The sequence below is a fragment of the Xiphophorus hellerii genome, chromosome 9, assembly GCF_003331165.1.
Source record: "Xiphophorus hellerii strain 12219 chromosome 9, Xiphophorus_hellerii-4.1, whole genome shotgun sequence".
Lineage (NCBI taxonomy): Eukaryota > Metazoa > Chordata > Actinopteri > Cyprinodontiformes > Poeciliidae > Xiphophorus > Xiphophorus hellerii.
In genome coordinates, this window is record NC_045680.1 from 9,813,227 (window position 1) to 9,834,217 (window position 20,991).

Genomic DNA, 20,991 nt, shown 5'->3' on the forward strand with positions numbered 1-20,991 from the left:
AGACAGTGCTATTACTTATCGCTATCTCTGTGCCACTGAAATAACAATGACAGCTACTTTTAGTTATCTGAGCCTTTTAGCTGTTATGTACTTTTAATGTTGTCATTTAAAAGTACATGCTCTGAACCTCTATATTTTTTCATAATGTAGTCATTTTTATTCAATATGTAGCAATAAAGCTGCAGTAAGTAACTTTTCTAAAAAAAAATTAAAAAAAAGTTTACACATTTGTTGAAACTGTCTCTATGTCGTGACAGTATGGTATGAAACAGATAATCTGTGAAAAAAATCTAGCTCCTTTGCCTTCTCGCAGGGCAAACTAGAAACAACCAATCAAAGTAAGGAGGCGGGTCTTAGCACTGTCAATCACAATCTGTTGTGGCTTTGCTCATCTCTCTCCCCCTCTTGCTCTCTGCTACCGCTACAGCTTTTCCCGTCAGCAGATTTTGTTGTGAATGTTCAGACTTGTTAGCACAACCTTTGACAGCAGATAAGTGGTTTTCCTGTAATGGTAAGTTGTTTCTCCCCACTATCATATTTAGCAGCAAGTACATGAGATTGAGCAAGGACATTAAGACCTTTCACCTGGCTCTGACTGATTGGTGCATTTCTTCAAAAGGCAATAATTGTTCGGGGAGGAGGTGGAGGAGATCATCTGAGATATTTTTAGAGATGGTGACAGCTTGAACAAATATGTAGAAATCATTCTGTAAAGAAGTTACACACTATGGCTTTAAGAAAACACTTTTTCAAAACAGATTGCATACGTTTTAGGTACATTTTTTCACTCACCTTATCTACTTAGCATATTTATGTAAAAAATAAATATAATATTTTAAATGGTAAAGCTTTATATATTGGACATTACTCTGCTCGTTCTTCAGTCAAAAAACCTGGAGACATCAGGAACAATTATACATGTGCCAATTGATTCTGACACATTTATTTTACATGTCATGTTTATTGACTAAAACAGCAAATAAAAACAAATCTAAAATACATAGTCTTCATCAATAGTTGCTGCTTTACTATTACTTGCTGCTCTTGGTGTGTGACGTCTGCTGACTCACTGAGAGAAGACACCAGAAGAAGCTGCCTGTGTAAATGTAAGTAACTTACAATTCCTGCTTCAGCATGTCTTCACAGATGTTTGAGAATGACGTAGGAGCACATTTTTTCTTTCAGTTGTGTTTCTAGGTGTGCTGGAAAAGAAGTCGGTGGCAACTCCTCTGGTCGTTTTTTGTGCTATCATATTTTTATCTTTTATCTGTGTATAACGGACTAATTTTTAGTTCTCCATCCAGGAAGATATTTTCAATCACAGCAGTTTGGTAAGTTTCATATCAACCACAAGCTTTCCTTCTCAAATCATTGGCACACGCACAAAACAGCAGAGATACCGATCATGTTACTCGACGGGTCTGTTCATGTCGTCAAAAGGCATTATACTGTGTGCATTTGTTTCTATGTGTACTTTGCTCATTTTTAATGGGCAAAGTATACCCATTAACTTTGTACATAATATGTTGATATACACCAGAATAAATTTGTTTTCTACATGCGACATCTATTTGAAGCTGAACCCTGTAACTTGAACAATATTGATATGAGTCTTTATATAAATATATATTCCAGTAATTTAAATTTTTTGAGATGGTCTAAGGCAGGAGTCCTGAAATCCGTCACTCCAGAGCTGGTGTCCCGCAACTTTTAGATGTGTCTCTTCTTCAACACTCCTGAGTCAAATAATGCGGTCTGATGGTGAATGACAGTGCAGAAATTAAACAATAAAAATGGCATTAGATCAGAGTTTGATTCATTTTCTCAGGTCTGATTGAATTAAAGTGGTCACATTACACAACATTTTAATGTCAAGTTAAGAATTACAAATGCAAAACTGAATACATATTGAATGTTATCAGAAACATCCAGATAAATAAGTAGAATCGAAACATAAGCTATGCTATTGAATAAATTGAGTTGCTCCCTTTTGTTTGTTTTCTTGGCTAGTTGAGAGGATTGGTAGCCTGATGTTGAGAAACGATTGCTTCCTCAACTGTGTTGAGGTTTTAAATTTAATCCAATTGCTAATGTTTGCCCTTGACGTATGTAATGCATCATTCATACATGAAGCTTACCAAAAATTGCTTGTGCTGTGGACAACCATCCAGCACTGCGATGGTTGAGCCGAACTAGGTGGCTGTTAATATTAATTCAATATTTAACCAACACAGTCTGAACGGCTTAGTTCACTTCCTCCACTGCCATTGCTAAAACTACAAGCAGACTACAATTCTCAAACAGCGCACAAAATAGATGTCATTGTTCACATCTTCTTCTGTTCACTGATTTGCCCGGTAGAAAATCTATGGGGGAATCCAAGTGAAGGGAACAACGCCCAGATTAGTGCAGGAAGGCAATGGTGTGCAATTGTTATTTTTTTGATAGGTTTAAGTGCTTTATCTAAAATTGCAACAGATAACCACTGCTTTTCTGGTTCAAAAGTGCTGCGAATGTTTATTGAAACTTGCTCTGTGAGTTCAGATCATAAACTTGAGGTAGTCACATAATTATAGGTGGTGCTGCTTTATTCTGCATAAAAATCCAGTGTCGCCTGCTTAAATGAGTCAGTGACTGTATCTTTCTCACTGAAACAGCCTAAGGAGTGTAACTCCTGTGATGAAGACGGAAGCATTCCATCGAAACATGTCAGGCATGTCTGAGGAGGTATAGAAAACAGCGGTCTAACAAAAAACCTTTAAGACTCCACAATAGCTTGTGGAGTGATAAATGTTTTTTTGTTTTTTTTTCATGAACTTGCACTAACAATGATTTTCCACAAAAAAATAATTTTTATTTTATAAAATTGCATGAATTACAGCAACTTTGAATTGAATATAATGGAATAAAATTACATTACAGTTCAATTAATTTTTTTTTGTTGTACTGTGGTTTAAATTCAGATGACAATATAAAATCTGCATTCATTTTGCTGACTGAATTTCAATAAGTATCAAACATGGCCACATTAATGAAATAGCACGGTGAATACCATGTGTCTGTGTTGACAAAGTAGTGAATTTGTGAGATTTGCTGATATGGCTGTTGCTTTGCCAGAAAGTGATTTACTATGAGTCACATTGCAGCTGAAAAGGTATAAATATTTAAATACATTCTTATGAAACTCCATTGCAGTGATAAAAAGACGTCCATGTTGTATGCTCATAATAAATGCTATGGATAAATGCTGTTTGATAAATTAATACAAAACATCATCCAGCAATCCAAGCCCTCCACATATTCATTACATCATATTCCAAGACCTCTTGCAAAGTACTACATTTTAGCTCTTCTTTTGGTTACTTCTGTCATTATTTCTCTCTTTCAGCTGGAATTGTTCAAGCTATTTTCAAAACACTAATATTAAAAAAACATGGATATAATTCAATCAATTTCAGTTATCTGTCCCATTTACAACCTTCCATTTGTCTCCAAAATCCTTGAAAAAAACGTTGCTTCACGACTCTTTCTTCATTTAACTGATAAGAGTCTCCTACAACAATTCTTTTCTGGTTTCTGCCCTGCGTATAGCATAGAATCTGCTCACCTGAGATTTACTAATGTTCTTCCCATGGCCATAGATTCTGGTCTGGTTTCTCATTCTACTTGATTTGAGTGCAGCTTTTTACTTTGTCTCCCACAGTATTCTTTTTCATAGGCTTTTATCCATTGGCATTAACCACACACCCTTTGACTGGTTTCAATCATGTCTTTCAGGCCATTCTCAGTTCATCCAACCGAAATCCTTCTGATCCCACTCTTCCCTGGTTTGCATCAAACTTACTTAACCTAAGCAGTGATAAGGGCACTGCGTATGGCACAAAATCCACCCTATCCAAAGTCAACAATTTCAATTTGTATAATGACAGCTCATTGGTTTCTCCCTGCCCTCAGGTTAAGAGTGGGTGTCATCATGATTATCAGAGCTGCATACTTCTTTCATTGTAACATCAACCAACTACATTGTTCCCTTTCCCCATTTTCTCTTTCCATCCTGGTCCACAGTCTTGCAATTTCATGAATTGTTAATTGTTAGTCTCTTTGGTCTCTCTCACTAATCCCTCCAGAACCTCAAATTGCCCAGAATTCAGCTGCCCATAGCATTACTAAAATCCTCTTATTTTCAAACATCACCCCAGTTCTACAACAACTTCACTGGCTTCTGGTCACATACAGACAAGGGCGTAAATCCCATCTCATTATTGGGGGGACCATAAACAGGAAAATTTCTTAAGACCAAGTTTGGGGGGGTCGGCAAAGTTACTGTGAAATGCAACGTAAAATGTGGTTGCATTTCACATTGCAGCTTGAATGATCCTGCATTCAAGCTGCAGGATCAAAAATGATTAGTAATATATATCAAACGTGTTATTCTCAGTAAGCAACCTATTGAGAAATAAAACTAAACTTCAAATTTTGCTTCTATGCGAGTTTTGTTCAGTCTCATTGATCTAATCTCTGCTACACCTTTACAAAAATTTAAGGTTCTAAATAAAAAAGCTTTAATGAGTAACTGCTCTTAATAAAATTCCTCATAAACATTGATTTACTGAAATGGCTCCCAATACAAGTTATGGGCTGTTTAAATTATAACTTAAGTTGCTTTATTTTTAAACCTTTTTTGGTTTTGACATGTCCTGAGTGATGGAGAACCAACAGGTAGATAGAAATGAATATTTGGAGAGTATTATAACTTAAACGTAACATTTAAAGCACCAGGGTTTATATAGAAAAATATTCAGATTTAATTTTTTGGTTCGAAAGGCTCAACGTTGAAGACGGTGAGAAATAAAAGCACAGCTTTCTTTTTTTCTATCTGTTCTCTCTAGTTCTCGCACTCTGAGCTGGGTCCACTTTCTCAGTCCCTCCCTCCCGTTTCAAACTCTTCTAATTAACTAAAAGTTAAAGAGTTAAATATGAATGAGATGTTTGCTACCTTTAACAAAAAAAAGCTTAAGTCTATGAAAGCAGTGTAGCAGTTTTGCTAAAGATTCAGCTTATCATGATTCAGCCAAAGTAAGAAAATAACAAACTGCAGTCTGATCTTTATTGTTAATGTGTTTCTTCTTATTGAGCAGTGAAAGTAAATAAAAGGTGTTACATGTCTTTTGCTTTAAGTATTTACTTACTGAAGGGTTTTATGTTTGTGCTGCAGAGCCACAGCTAATAGCTAACTCCTCCCTTCAGCAGCTCTGCAGGCCTGTGCTGTTCAGTGCTGCTGTTGCTCCTCCTACACTTTAGACTGAACCATTGTTCTAACAATGGGAGGGGGGGATTTAAAAATGTATTTTTATTTTTTTCTGAGATAAATAGTAGATTTATTTTGTTCTTTGTTTCTTTTGCCTTTTCATATTGATATTATATAAATTCAAATGTTTCTTCAATGATTTTTCTTGGGAGGGACAATTCTAGACTTTTCCAAGATTGGGAGGTCTGGACCCCTCCGACCCCCCGGGATTTAAGCCTATGTGTACAGAATCCAATTTAAAATGTTGCTGTGTTTTAGTGTACTCTTGTTTAGTTTTTTTTTTTTCTTGCCAAATGTTATTGGGTGTCTCAAGAGGCACTAGCAAATGAAATGCATTAATATCATCATCATTATTGATATACCTATATGCAAACCAGATTAGCAACTCACAGTTACTAGTAAGTGTATAAATTATTAAGGCATGAAGAAGAGAGGTAAGCTTAAAATGTAAAATGTGATAAATGATTCCAGCCTTAAAGTCCTGCAATTACTAAAACCTGAACATGGGAAAAGCTGAGAAAATCTCCCTAAATGTTTTCAAAGGGTTAGTCTGAGTTCACTAATATTATAATTTAACCTTCTAGAATTACCATGAGGTAACAGGAGTAAGTCTATATTAAATAGTTTGCATAATTAATATGCAAACTATACAAAAGAACTTAAACTGATGTTTGCAATTTTGCTGTGAAGTTAAGAGAAGTTTCAGACTAGTCTGTGGTTGAACAATAGATACAATTTTCAACAATGACAAGGACAGTATTGAAATTTGCTGATGAGATAACAGTCAGGGTGACATGGCAGAAGACTGGTTAATTCACAGTATTCTGGTGAGTTTAGCTTAATGCTTTGAATTTTCAAAACATCTTCCTTATTATCATCATAAGCACACAGAAGAAAGTATGTTCAGACAGAAACAGTGGCATGCAAATGGTGGGACGTCAGAATACTGATGTCCCACATCAAATCCATACTCAAATCCAGAACCTCATCATGCCAAGAATGGTATTGTTCTGTGCATTTTTGACTAATGTCAGCTGATAACCATTTTGTCTCTGTAAATGAACTTTTATCAAAAAGCTTGGTAATAAGACAAACCTAAACAACAATGAGAAGATGTTCTTATGAAATTTGGTCCAAGGCCAGATGTGTCAACTTCTATCATTAAAATCAAAAAAATCAGACTATTGCAATTACATTCCCACCTCAAACTAACAATTGGAACTTGAATGTTCTAAAATGGCCATGGAGCTCATAACTTTACTCATGAAAAACTTCCATAAGTTTCAGTCAATTACCTTTTGTCTTGGCACCAATGAAGTAAGAATAAAAACTAGTAAAGGTTTACTAAAAGTATGTGAAAAACCTTTGTCAGAAGCCAAAAGCAAAAGCCAGGCAGTAAATACTGAAGGGAGGTTTGACATTAATTGTGTGTAAAGACTGGGACAAAACAATGATCCTAAAGGTTCACGAGTTCAGAGGTAATTTTTGTGTTGTCTTCAGCAAAGAAGACAACAGTTCTATTTGAATTGTTTTATTTTATTTTACCCTTATTCAACCAGAAAAGTGCCTTTAAAATTAAAAACTTTTTAAGGACATCTTGACCAAGAGGCAGCAAAGGTTACACAACAATCACAATTGTTTACCCACAAACCCACATGTTGTTGTAGATATAAAAACTTACATTAATGTAAAGATATATATTGTAAACAGAGCTAGCACTGTTCATTTTTAAAACTAAGACTACCTCAAACTGCTCCTGTTTTAATTATCCAGTGGGTTTGGTTCTTCTTACTGTTTCTTCTTTTTCTCCAAATTGAATTCCTTCATACATCTATCTTATGCAAATAATATGTTGACTCTTGATACTGACTCTACAGAATCCCACTTTAAAAATCCAAATCATCACTTTAATACCTTGTAAGGGTGGCTTTTTAAAAACATCTTGCTTTATAAATTGATAGGGGAAACCAAAGAGGGACTTTTCCAGAGATGAATTCTAACTCTACATAGGCGTGCGATTGTATGATTTTAATTTGCATAGTTATCATAACCACAATTTGCATAGGTTCAGAAAAACATTCTCAGGTTTCATGTATGCGTTTTTACAACATAGACATAACAGAACAGCTCTCTATTTGCATAGTGCCAGCTCTGCCATCCATTTTTGTTTGTGGGAATATTTCATTTAAATGTTGAAACGTGATACCAAAATACAAAATAAAATGTGTCCATGTTTTAAAATGTTGAGCAAGTATGGAACACGTCTGTGTGTCACAATATCTGTAGGTTTTTGTTGTTGTTTATTTTTGCTGTTATTTCACCAACATTTTTCTCAAATTCTCTGTATTTGATAATTAAAGAATCCGACTGTATTGTATTAAATTGATTGTGCTCTGGATTTAGAAAATAAAAATGGTCACAAATTATAGCAAAACTATACAATTTAAAATGCACACTTAATAGTTGGCACTATGGAGAGAAGGTCAAAACACATAGTAGGTACAACATTTCAGTTGAAGATTGCAGTTGAAACTAAATGCATTCTAAGTACCATTATAAGCTGATAATGATATCCAGTTGTACCATGGTATGTGACAGCAGCAGAAAACCCATTCGTATCTGGCCTTCTAGATGCTTCAACATGCTGTTTTTAATCTAAGCTTCACTCTGCAGGCCATCTGTTTTTTTCTCCCTCCCCCCTACAAAGCATCAATCACATACCAAGAGGATGAAGTCTTAAGGTTTACTTAAGTGTGATAAAGTGCAGCGATCTGGGCACCCACATTTCATTCAACATCCAACAAGCTTTTATCAGTCACTCAGGCAGGAGAAAAGGGGACGAGGGCTTAAAGTCGCTCAATAAAGTTAATACATCCACTGTTGTACTCCCATGCTGTATTTACAGATCTGTACCCTGCTTTCGCTTTGTCCTTATGAACGTTTTTCTGATTTACATATACTGATAGTAAAAACCTGCTTGAGGGCAGTTTTTTTTTTCTGAGTTCATGATCTTAACTTTTTTTATTGCCCTTTTTCTCTTGAATGAAGCAAATAAATAAATCGCTATTGATGATAATAGAAGAAGCACAGACATAGATAAGATAAATAAAGAAAATAATGATATTAAAAAAAATATTTACAGACTTTAATGAATTTTATTAGAATTTTCTGTGATGAAAGTGTGGCTTGGATTTGTAGTCACCCCTCCAAGCTCCTGTGATGCTAAAACACCTTTTGCATTCCCTACTAAAGAAAAGCATCTCCAGACTGAGTGATAGTTTTATCATCAGACATACCGTTTTGTATGTAGGCGAAAAAGGTTGGTTTTTTTTGTTGCATGATCTGGCTAGACCACCCTCTTCCACAAGGTTGCAGTGTCCTCTACATGGCGAGAGGCAAACTGCTTCATTCAACAATGACTTTGATCCTGCTGCTTTTCCTCCCAGTTCAGACTGGACTAGTTCTCCAATCAATTCTCTTCTCCTAGCATGTTAACTTTGGTGTGATGTCATTCTTTGGTAGGTTTGGAGTTGAGCTGTAACACATCAACATTTGGAGGACAAACTGAAAAGTGCTGTGTAGCATGATCTAATTTACATAGTTATCATAACCACAATTTGCATCTCTACTATCCTATTCTGTTGGACTATATCAAGAAAGCAAAGCAAGAACTATTAACAAGAGTTCTGGAATAATGTTAAAGTAAGTCTTGTTTGCACTTTTGTTGTTCCCAACCTTACATGTTAACTCCACTAGATAAAACCCAGACTAGACTTTTTTATGGTCTGTGTTGTTCCACTGCCTGCATTATTTCTATGCCCTTATCAGGAAGGACTGCAGACACTTGGTGTCATGCCAGTCAAACTGGTTTCACTCCTCTGTTTTTAGGTACATTTTATGCATTGTTGGGAAGGAAATGGTGACTTATCATTTTATTTTTTTTGTTGTGCATGTTGTGATTCTTGACATTCCTCGACTAGCTTTTCAAATAGAAACGAAAGGAATTTTTTTTTTTTTTTTTTTTTACCCCATTCGACAGTTACTGCCTCCCATTTCTCATTCACTGCTAAATATTCTGTAGGTTTTCTTTGCCGAGATAATAAAATGTTCCCTTTTATAAACACTGGCACATGTAGAGAACTAGGCATTTTAACAAAGGCATGTGATAAATGTTTTCCTCCCTACATGAACTTTCCTGTGTATAATGCCAGAGCCCTTCCCCTTTGTTTTCCGGGGAGGAGTGATGCAAGTTAAAGGAAATGTGGCCAGAATGAGACAGATGAGTATCTGAGCTGCCTCAGGAGCGAACACATCCAGGAAAAGGAAGTGAAGATGACTCTGAGTAACTGCTGATGCCCTGCAGTTTTGTTGCATTTTCAGATTAGCCATCACCTGAGACTTTTCACAAGCTACACACCATTTGACACTTTTCTGTGTGCACTGTTTGTATTTCTGTAAATAGTCATAGAAGAGCGGAATGATTTGGGTAGCGGAGTAAAAACTTCCCTGAACATTCTGGAGAGCTCTTCTGTTATGGTAAGTCTTTCTCTTTTTCTAGCACTTAATATATTTGTTTATGTGCTCTTCAACAGAATAGAACCCTAAATTATTTGAATTTTCATTTGAGTATGCATGCTTATACCAAGATGTGTTCAGTCATATTTTATCATTTACTTTCGTTTTGTTGTTGTCGGTAACCAGGGGTAGAGGAAATGTGAAAAAAGCACTGAACACATTTGACTGTATATCGGAATAACAAACCTGTGCTCTTCCTCTTTCTACAGTTTGTTGTTAGTTAGATTCATATGATATTTTAGTATTAAAGCAAGCAGCAGATCAAACAAGAACACCGCCTAACATAACCTGTACATTCTCAGACATTTCTGCCATCACAAGGAAAATGTCTGAAATCTTCTGAGGGGTTAGTCATGTAGATTTTTGTTGATGTATCACTGATTATGCTTAACAACACAAAGTGAAAGAGGCTACCATGGAAAATCAATCCTGTAATTTAAAGCAAATGATTGTGCAGACACAAACACAGATTTTCACACTGAAGTTTAAAAAACAAACAAAAAAATGTCAAACTGCCGTTTATAGCCTTGTCTGATAGAGTGAATATGAAAAATTATATTATAGGGAAAGTGATAAGATATTTAAGTGTTCACCTGTACCCTTGTCCCTTTTGGGTAAGGAACTAATGCATAATGGGCAGAAAGGATGTCTTGAGAATCTGTTTATTCCTATTCTCATTTTACTGACTATGTTTTGTTTTGTTATTTGCTATATTATGTTATGTTTTGTTATTTTGCAATGTGTGGAAAATTAATGAAATAAATAAAGACATTGTGAGAAAATATGTATTGTCTGTGGTTGGAAACCATTCATGATTCTCGTATGACCTGAAACACAATATGTTTGATGATTACCGTATTTTCCACATTATAAGGCGCACCTTCAATGAATGGCCTATTTTAAAACTTTTTTCATATATAAGGCGCACCGCATTATAAGGCGCATAGAATAGACGCTACAGTAGAGGCTGGGGTTATGTTATGCATCCATTAGATGGAACTGCGCTAAAGGGAATGTCAACAAAATAGTCAGATAGGTCAGTCAAACTTTATTAATAGATTACAAACCAGCGTTCTGAAAACTCCGTTCATTTCCAAAATGAATAAACAGCCGTTTTATTATTTTCCCCGAGGTAAAGTAAGTGACGTGGTATTTTTGTGACACAGTTTATCTTTTAACAATAGCAAGGTATAACATATAGTGGAGGGGAACTTTTCCTCCATTCAATAAACACGTAAAAACTGTCTGATACTGTTACGGTAAATCAAACGTTAGTGCAATCACAATATATATCCACTTCCGCACCATTGATTCGTTCATGTTAAATTCTCTCGCTGCTGCTCTATTCCCGTGTTCTACTGCGTGTCTGATCGCCTTGAGCTTAAACTTTGCGTCATAAGCGTGTGTCTTACTAGGAGCCATTTTGGGGTCTGTACACAAAACTCAGCGTGCACCGTGCGCTTCTTCTTCTATGAGGGAAAATGAAGTCGGCGGCTGCTTACCGTAGTTGCGAGACCTGTTGTGGCTCAATATTGGTCCATATATAAGGCGCACTGGATTATAAGGCGCACTCTCGGCTTTTGAGAAAATTGAAGGTTTTTAGGTGCGCCTTATAGTGCGGAAAATATGGTAGTTTTAGAGGAAAGCTCATTTTCCCATACTGATTCTCAAACACAATGTTGGTCTGGATATGTTGACTGTGAGTGGTAATGACCACTTCCCATTAATGGCAGTTTCGAGAGTGCTATTTTTCTTTTTATGTTGTACCAAAATGTTATTAGCAAAAGAGGTCAAAGCTTCACTTTGTGAAAAGATCCTAAGCTCAACTTGAGGAGTTTTAATTTTTCTAGATGGATTAAACATTTATACAATGCAAATAACCATATTGTTACTTTCATATGCTTTGAATGTTGTTCATGACTGAAGTCAAACTGTTGGAAACCAACAGAATTTTGCTTTCTAACAGTTTGGTATGCAACTTTTTGTCAGACGCACACTTTAAGTCCCTGTAGTTTGATACTTGATACTATAAAACATACAAAGATGAAAATGTGAATCATATTTTATGTGGTTTTGATGTTATTTTACAAATCGCAAAAAATATTGAATTTTAACTTTGTAAGCATTGTGATCTTTCAAGTTTTTAGGAGTAAAGAAGTCCCTGAACTGTCTGTTGTGTTCCTTGGTTTTCATGATGCTGCTTGTTTATGGCTGATCTTTTACAAACCTCTGAGGTGTTCATAGAACGACTGTATTTATTCTAAGATCAAATTAGATATATGTGGACTATGATGCAGCTCTCTAGTTCACATGTACTTATTTGATTTGGCCTGACATAAAATCAAAATTAATACTTAAAATACATGTTTGCGTTCATGGTGGCCAGGGCGAATATGTCTGCAAAACACTGCAACCCAAGTAGTATTCATACCAACACATTTAATACTATCAAACTCTCTACATATAACAGTTACATCCTCCTTGATTAAGATACAACTGACCCTAAAAGTGCTGATTTGTGTTTGTTTATCCCTCAACAATACAAGATGAGTTTCCTCTGTGGTTGAACTTGTCCCACTTTCAAGTATGCAAGCTGAACAACAGCTTTCGGGAAAGTAAATGAGGTTAAGACAAATGTTTCTGCTGCATGTTCTTGGAAACTAACAGACAAAATTGACAGACTTGGAAGGAAAAAAACAAACACAAAAAAAAAACAAAAAAACAATTTGGTTCCACACAAATGCATTCCAGTGATTAGAAACTCTCATAAATAGGATGTTTTTCAAATTATTTGACCATTCATTGATCACAGCCTTTGTAATTTGCTAGACACTTAAAGGGACTTCCTGTTTAAGACAGTGTTGCGTTAGAGGAATTTGTTTGCAAGGTAGTCTTTTCACAAAAATGTTCATATAATTGCTGCAAATTTTGCAAAAAAATTGTCTTTTAGCTCCTGGGAAAAGTCTGTCTTACTCCTATGCACATGTTTTAGTTATACATTTGTAAATGTTTTTTGTCTTTGTGTTTTTAGAGCAGTATTTTCATGGACAATTTCTGGACACTTACAGAAACAATTGTCAAACATTTTCATCAATAGTTATGCATTAATTCCTCACAGTTCAAGATTTATTGCTCTTGGTTGCATTAGCCTTTTTCTTGGTTTTATCACATTTTGTCTTTTCATGTGTGTGTCACATTTAGTGATGCACGGTCCTGGACCTTTAACAATTTATCTTGCTTTAAAAAGCATTGTGTAAAGAAATAATGATAATATATTTACTTTAAATGTGTATCTAAAATAGGTTTGAAGACTAATTTGAAATCCCACGTATAGATGGACCTGTCCACCTTTGGTTTGGCCATTAGTAACCTGACGAAGTGTTTATAGTGGGTTTTCAGCATTCTGACAGACTGTACACACCCGGGATAATGAGTGTTTGAGCTGTTGTCCTGGATCAGACTCACTGGACTAAAGTCATGCACTATCAGTCTCAGGGAGTGTTTTTTTTGTTTTTGTTTTATTTTTTTACAATAATGCAATAGGTCTCAGTTTCATTAAATCGTGTAATGTTTAGTGATATATAAATTGCAATTTGTATTTTTCTCTGATTTATGACATTTATTCACTTCTTTCTCTGTGGCACTTGCATCGGTCACTAGACGAGCTTCATTGTACTACTGCATTTTATGTTGGTGCAATGCTAAATGCTATTATTAAATAGTGGGATTTTTTTATTTTAAAAATTTCCTTTCCATGTTTATTTTTGTGTTATCAATATCCTCAAAATGCATGAAAAAGAAATAGTTTGCACAGAGCAAATAACCTTACTTCTTTATTTATGTGCATTTACCCTGAAGAATAATATTTGCTTAAAGCTAAAATTTTCTTGAAAACAGTCTCTTGAAGGACACAATGAGAAAGTTCATGCCGGGTCACTTCGGCCAACATTTTAGGCAAATTATGTGTCTCTGTATAAATTTCCTGTCTCTCTGTCTCCCAACCATCAGAAATGTATTTCCTTTCAGGATGTGGGATCTTTCCCTCTCTATTTTAGTTATCAATGTCCTCAAAATCCATGAAAAACAAATACTTTGGACAGAGCAAATAACCTTACTTCTTTATTTATGTGCATTTACCCTGAAGAATAATATTTGCTTAAAGCTAAAATTTTCTTGAAGATAGTCTCTTGAAGGACACAATGAGAAAGCTCATGCCGGGTCACTTGGGACAACATTTTAGGTAAATTATGTGACTCTGTATAAATTTCCTGTTTTTCTGTTTCCCAACCATCAGGAATATATTTCTCGTCAGGATATGGTGTCTTTCCCACTGTATTTTAGTTAAGCTGTCATCTTCCTCATTTCTGACCCCTTCTGCTACTGTTACATGTTACTGTTCTATGTTGTACAAGCTGTAAGATGCTGTCCCAGTTTGCTAACTCTAAAATTCCTGAAACAATGTTTACCCCAATGCCAGTTCTAAGTAAAAAAAATAGTTATTCATGTTTTCAGATTGCAGGTCCAGGTCTGGCATAAAAAGAAACACTGTTACAACTGTTACAACATTTGCATTTCAGATAAATTTGTTTAGTGTGCCTACTCTGTCAACTAGTTCAAAGCCTGTTTCATCAACTGATTAATTCCTTCCTCCTGCACCAGACGATTTTATCTTTGCAATACAAGAGAGCTGTTATGTATAGATGATGTTCGGGGGTGGGGGGGAGTGCATAAATTATTTTACTTACCCTGAATCAGCCTTATGTGGAAATGTATAAATTATTTACCAGGGAGCAGCCTTACAATTTATGAACTGTGATGGACAATTCTTTTCAGATCATTTTTTGGAAACACTAACATAGATCACACTCTAAACTTAAACAATGGTGAATTAAGCATATTTTCCAAATGGATGGTTGAAAAAAGTAAACAATTTGGCTGAACTTCATTTATTGCATTTTCTTGAAACTTTGCAAAAGTAACTAATCAACGTGGATTAAGGAGCGAAACTGCAAATCTTTCCTCCCCCTGTTAGATTTTATAGCCATCACTGCTCCCAAATCAATAAGTGTACAACTTTACTGTTGCACACTTTTTTGTTGTCACTAATTGGAAATAGTCTGTCTATTGCTCAGACCTGCACATTTTGTGCAGTTTTTAGTGAATCATAGTTGCACATTCCTCTGGAGTGGAGGGTTTTTTTTTTATAACTACACAGTATTTATGTCAAATATTTTCCCTTTGCTGTACATTATTTTAGTTTTTATCTTTTTGTGAGTCTATTTGCTGTTAGTGCCTGTCATTTAGCTGCTGTTGCACAGAAATGCTCCCATTATGGGACAATAAAGGATATTTCTATTTGATTCCATTCTAATCTATTCTATTCTACAGACTCCAGTTTTTGTCTTTGCTTTTCCTCAACACTTGAATGTTTCAGATAATCCAACAAATATTTTTAGAAAAAGATTGTCTGAGTCAGTAGAAAATGCTACCCTACCTTTCAAGTGAAAATTTTACTTATTGTGGGGGGGAAAGCAGTCCAAATCAACCTGGCCCTGTGTGAAAATGCAATCCACCTCCTTAAATCATTCATTAACTGGAATACATTACATTTTGGACAGCTAATTTTAATTAGCAACACCAAAGCTTGTAAACACAAAATAAATTAAATAGAATTCTGTTCTCTACCAGAAAATCCTGGACAGAGATTGTCTGGACATTAGTTTGCTGCCTTAATGTCTAAGTGAATTTGGCATATTTAGCAGGAGAAAGATCTGAAGCACACCGGCAAATGAATCTTTTTAAAAGCTTTTATGGCACCGATGGCCTTTATTTGCATCTTTCAGCCAGAAAATGGGCAGAGATAGAAGGGGAGAAGACATGCAGCAAAAGTTCCAAGGTTGAGAATCGAACCCTGGATGACTGCACTGAAAACTAATTGCCTCCATATGTGACACACCTCCTCTAGCTCTTCACCATGCACCATCAGCAAGTTCAATTGTGAATAACCCCTTCACAAAAAATAAAAACACAGGTTTGGAATGGCCTGCCTTGTCTAAGTCCAGTTTTCAAGACATGATGAGACACAACATTAAGCACACCACCCCGAAACCCTCAAACGTGTTTGCATTCTGCAGAGAAGAGTGAAAAAAAAAACACTTCACCCTCATATCAAGACTCATTGCCAATTATTATTTTCTTGATGGCTATTGTTGTAACTAAGGACTTTTTCAAATGGGCCAGCTGCTTTGGATGTTTTTTTTATTATTATTATTTTACTGTTATTAGATAAAATTGTTCTTTTCTGCACTGTTCTGGAATTGCAATCTGCCTATAGGGTTGTAGTTTTGCAACGGCACCTAAGGAAATGAAAAAAATCATTCAATCCATGTCGGACACCCTTCCAAATATTGTGCAGTTCAAATCAGAACAAGAGTAATGTATAAGCATGTTATTATTCAAAAATCTGACTTGTCATAGCCCTACACCCCATGGGGTTGTTTACTGCACATACAATTCTGGGTAAGCGTCATCGAAAGGCACATTACATGTCCCACTAAAATATTAGCGATTAGATAAAATGTAAAACTTCAACAGAATCCAGACTCTTTGTACAGAGCCAAAGGTAGAACAAGGGGTTTGTTTGTACAAAAAGAGCAACAGTTATCCTACCAAAAAGTTTGTTTGTAGAGTGGTGGTGACTTTTGTGTTAATTATTTATCAACTAAAATTTAAGTAAAGTCTTGAATTAAAACTTTCATTTTCATTTGTTTAGGTGAATGAAGTGATTCCTGCAAGCCTGTACCATCTCTACATCTCTGAGTGATCTGAATTTTCATCTGATGAGCATCATGACTGACTCAAACCACACCGCATCCTGCTACGCCAACACCAGCACTCCATATAGTTATTCTCCTGGCATTAACAAAGTTGACTACTCAGCTACCTTCAGCACTTTGGGTCTCGTCTCTAATCTAATTGCCTTTATTGTCCTCATCAAATCCTTCAAGCAGACAAAAAATCATTCGCGCTCTTTCTTCCTCATCTTCCTGGGTGGTCTTGTAGTCACTGACTTCATGGGTCTGCTGGTCACTGGCTCCTTCGTGATTTCGTTTTACGTTACACGTGTTGACTGGAGCAAGTCGGACCCTGCCTGCCACTTTTGCAACTTCATGGGTATGTCCATGGTGTTCTATGGATTGTCCCCTCTGCTACTTGGTGCCACCATGGCCACCCAGCGCTTTATTGGCATCAACCATCCATTTGCAAGTTCCTCCAAAATGACCAAGAGAAGGACTACTTCCATGATGCTGATGGTGTGGTTTGTCGCTGGAAGCATATCGTTGCTGCCACTAGCAGGCTTTGGTAGCTACCACATTCAGACTCCTGGATCCTGGTGTTTCCTCAACATGACCCCCAAGACAAGTGACTGGGGTTTCGCTCTGCTTTTCTCCCTGGTTGGACTGATCAGCATTGCAACGTCAATTTTGCTGAACACTGTGAGTGTGGTGACCCTGCTCAAGGTTTACTGTGGAGCAGAGAGGAGACAGCGTAGCAGAGACCATGAGGCAGAAATGATGCTGCAGCTTATACTAATCATGACTATTGCGACGGTTTGCTGGTGCCCCTTGCTGGTAAGATGTTTTCTTTTTTTCTCCTTTCTTTTAGAATGACCCTAATTCAATATTTACAAAGTCTTTGCATAAGAGAGTCTGGTTCAATTTATTTCAATTTCAAATTCTTTATTTCCTGAACAAATATGGAGGCCTTTCTCTATGTATTATTGACAACTTGGAAGGAAAAGAAAACATGATTTTTAAACTTTGTACATATAAAATGTATAAACCCCATTCAGGCATTTGTATCCAGTCCCATTTCACTCTGATATCCCTAAATAAAGCCCCGTCCAACTTATCTGTCCCCTCATTGATATATAGAGTCCAATTATGTGTATTGTAAGTATACATACATCTGTTGTATGAAGGAATCAAACTGTTCAGATGGAAAACATTAGTGAACAAACATTAATAAGAAGACTATTTTCCATCTCTTTTGCTTCTCTTTTCCTTTTTCTTCCTTAATAATGAGGTATTGAATGTGAAATAAAATGGCTGCAAATTTATTTTAGTATAAGGTTGCTTCTACAAACAGATAAGAGGATTTGACTTAAACTTTAAGTCTTCTGTCCTGTTTTTCCAACTCAGTACTACAGATGTTTAAACCCTAATAAGGCCTCACAAAGAGCCAAGCTCTTTTCTTTGCATTCTTTTCTATGCTTCATTTGCTTGTCACAATGCAGCCCCTTGACAAGTGAATCTGAGAGCAATTTGGTTTTATCTTGCATCACAGGTTCCTTTAATCCCTAATTTGACTAGCACTTTCCAGGTTTTCAGAAGGAACGAGACCAAGCCTTTAAAGGAAATGCACACTATGTGAACCATTACTGTATGTTCAGTGGGGCAACTCATCCCACTTGACAATCCTTTAGACTCTACTGTGACAAAAATGTCACTAAAACTATAAAATAACAACCACATTGTGAAACAGCACCAAGTTTTGACCAAAATCAGCTCACTACTAATTGTCTAGATCATATTGAGAATATTAATAATGAACATATACAATACTGTGGTGGTCTGGATAGGTTGCTGATGGACTGGGGTCCTGTGTAGACAATGGATGAATATATACATTTTTTAAAGTATTTGTCAATCTGCTTTCAAAGGTTACTCATTTCATCGGCTTTTAGTAATTTTCCAAGACATTATGTGAAAATGTCCAAATTCCCTTTATTTAAATTCCATGTGTGTTGGGTAATTAATTAATAGAGCATGTACTGTTAGGCAGTCATGTCTAACCTTAGTTATGTAACATCCCACACAGATATATATTCTGATGCGTTCACTGACTCTCCCTGCAAGTGATGGCATGCTTTTGTTCTTCATTCGAATTGCCACATGGAATCAGATACTTGACCCCTGGATTTACATCATGATAAAAGTGTGCAAATTAAGGCGAGTAACAAATTGCATTTATCAAAAATGTCATGGCACAGCTTAAACAGTCACTGTTCACTCCCTCATGTCCTAACTGTGAGCTATAGCATGCCTGTTACACCAGCATGTCGGTGCCATTTGTAATTAAAACCCATGGATGTACATTTGCACAGTGCTGTGATAATAATCCCAAACCACCATCCATGTCACTATCATGTAACTCACAACATGTTATAGTCTCATCATCTCATGTCCCATCATAATTTTATTGCAGTTGACTCTCCATTCTGTCCCACTCAGATAAAGGTGCAGTATGTAACTTTTATAAACAGCGTGTTTTTTTTTATTAATGTTTTTACATATTTGTTAAAACTATGTCCTGACAATATAATATGAAATAAACAATCTGAAAATTTTTTTAACTTCTCTGGCTTTGGGCACAAAATGCTCTTTTATAGGTTGCATAACATGCTTTTAGTTTTAATGAATTAAATTAGCTTTATTAGGTCATCATCATCAGGGGGCTGCACAGTGGTGCAGTTGGCAGCACTGTTGCCTTGCAGCAAGAAAGTCCTGGGCTCAATTCCCAGCCCGGGGTCTTTCTGCATGGAGTTTGCATGTTCTCCCTGTTATTCCTACCCCACAGGGAACATGACACAGTTAGCATGTAACTCACATATAATTATTTTTCAGGATTTGAGTGTATTTGTAATATTAACCAATTGCATCTTTTTTCCTTTTTTTCAACTTTTCCAACTCTTACTCATTTTTAATTTTTATTCTTTATTTTTTGTCTTAATCTCTTCTAATTAATCTTATTTTCTTTCATCCATCTGTTGACCTTTCTTTTCAATGTTATACCCAACCAACTATTCTACAACTTTTAGGTCTTCATTGCCCAGACAGCTTTTGCCAGAACTGGTTTTGAAGTGAAATATCTGCTTCTCTGTATACGCTTTGCAACCTGGAACCAAATCCTAGATCCATGGGTATACATCCTGTTTCGCCGGTCAGTTTTGAGGAGAGTGAACCCTCGTTCTGACTGGTCCCGTACCTCCATCATTTCTTCGTCTTCAACTATACGTGACAATGTCCATCGATTCGCGCGGTCTTCACTGGGAAGCAACCTGCGCACGGATGTCCCAGAGGATCCTGAAAAATCAAATGTGATGCCCCCCTCTCCAATAACACCATCCTCACCTTCTCCATGTTTGATTGGATCTGAGTGATAATTACAGCAAAGTCACATAAGTGTACCTGTAAATGTGGTCTGCTCTGCTGTTGTTTTTCATGACGAATGTGATGAAATTAACCTGCATGGTTGCACAAACATGAAACTATCTCCTTATGGCTCTGTGTATATTTAAGATGTCTGATATCATTATTCTTTCACTATATGAGCTTAATGCAAAGACTTGTGTACAGAGATATAACCTATATTCAAAAATATACTTCAACTGGCACCATATGTAAAGCTAAGAATAAAATGTGTAAACTGGCATTTTTCAGTTTTTCCTTGTAGATTTGGTATATTTTATAAACAGCTAATATGTTGGTTATTATGACACAGTAAGCAACATATTGCTTTTTATATTATAAGTTTTTATATTATGCATAAAAAGGATTTTATACAGTTTGAGAATTACATGTTTAAATATCAAAACATGAGTGGTCATTAAGGAAGCTTTTCTGATCTTTACAGATCAACAAAAACAACTTCCTTGATATTTTCTCCTGTTTCTTATCTATCCATCCATCCATCCATCCATCCATCCATCCATCCATCCATCCACATCCGCTGATTGCAGGGTCATAGAGGGGATGATGATGGTTGGGCTGTCATTTGGTGAGAGGTGAGGTTCTGTACATGCATTTTAGTATGAAAAAAAAACCAATTATAGGACACAAAGCAGAGACCACCAATACATTGAATATGTTTATAAAAATGAGCCAACATGATTGACAGTATTACCTTCTGCTTTGTGCTTTTAGTGAAAGTGAAAAAAGAAATACTTCAATTTCTTGTCTCCATCAGTGATGTGTAATTTAACAATGTGATAGTAATGTGCTTTTTATTCATTGCATGAAATATTAAACATCTTTAAAAATTTGGTT

The 20,991-nt window shown here is 36.0% G+C and overlaps 1 protein-coding gene across 4 annotated transcripts; it reads left to right on the forward strand.

Annotated features, from left to right (window-relative positions):
- Positions 1-1,174: 1,174 nt before the first annotated feature.
- tbxa2r (thromboxane A2 receptor) lies at positions 1,175-20,988 on the forward strand. 4 transcript variants are annotated; one of them, XM_032572910.1, is made up of 4 exons: positions 1,175-1,331; positions 9,771-9,844; positions 16,656-17,514; positions 19,764-20,988. In XM_032572910.1, exons 3-4 carry the CDS (start codon positions 16,723-16,725, stop codon positions 20,103-20,105), a joined length of 1,134 nt encoding a protein of 377 aa, XP_032428801.1. In that variant the 5' UTR covers positions 1,175-1,331; positions 9,771-9,844; positions 16,656-16,722; the 3' UTR covers positions 20,106-20,988. The 4 variants fall into 4 exon arrangements, with proteins under 4 accessions (XP_032428801.1, XP_032428802.1, XP_032428803.1 ...); XM_032572911.1 differs by lacking the exon at positions 9,771-9,844; XM_032572912.1 differs by lacking the exon at positions 1,175-1,331 and having other exon boundaries at positions 8,468-9,844; positions 18,764-19,882.
- The last annotated feature ends 3 nt before the right edge of the window (positions 20,989-20,991 follow it).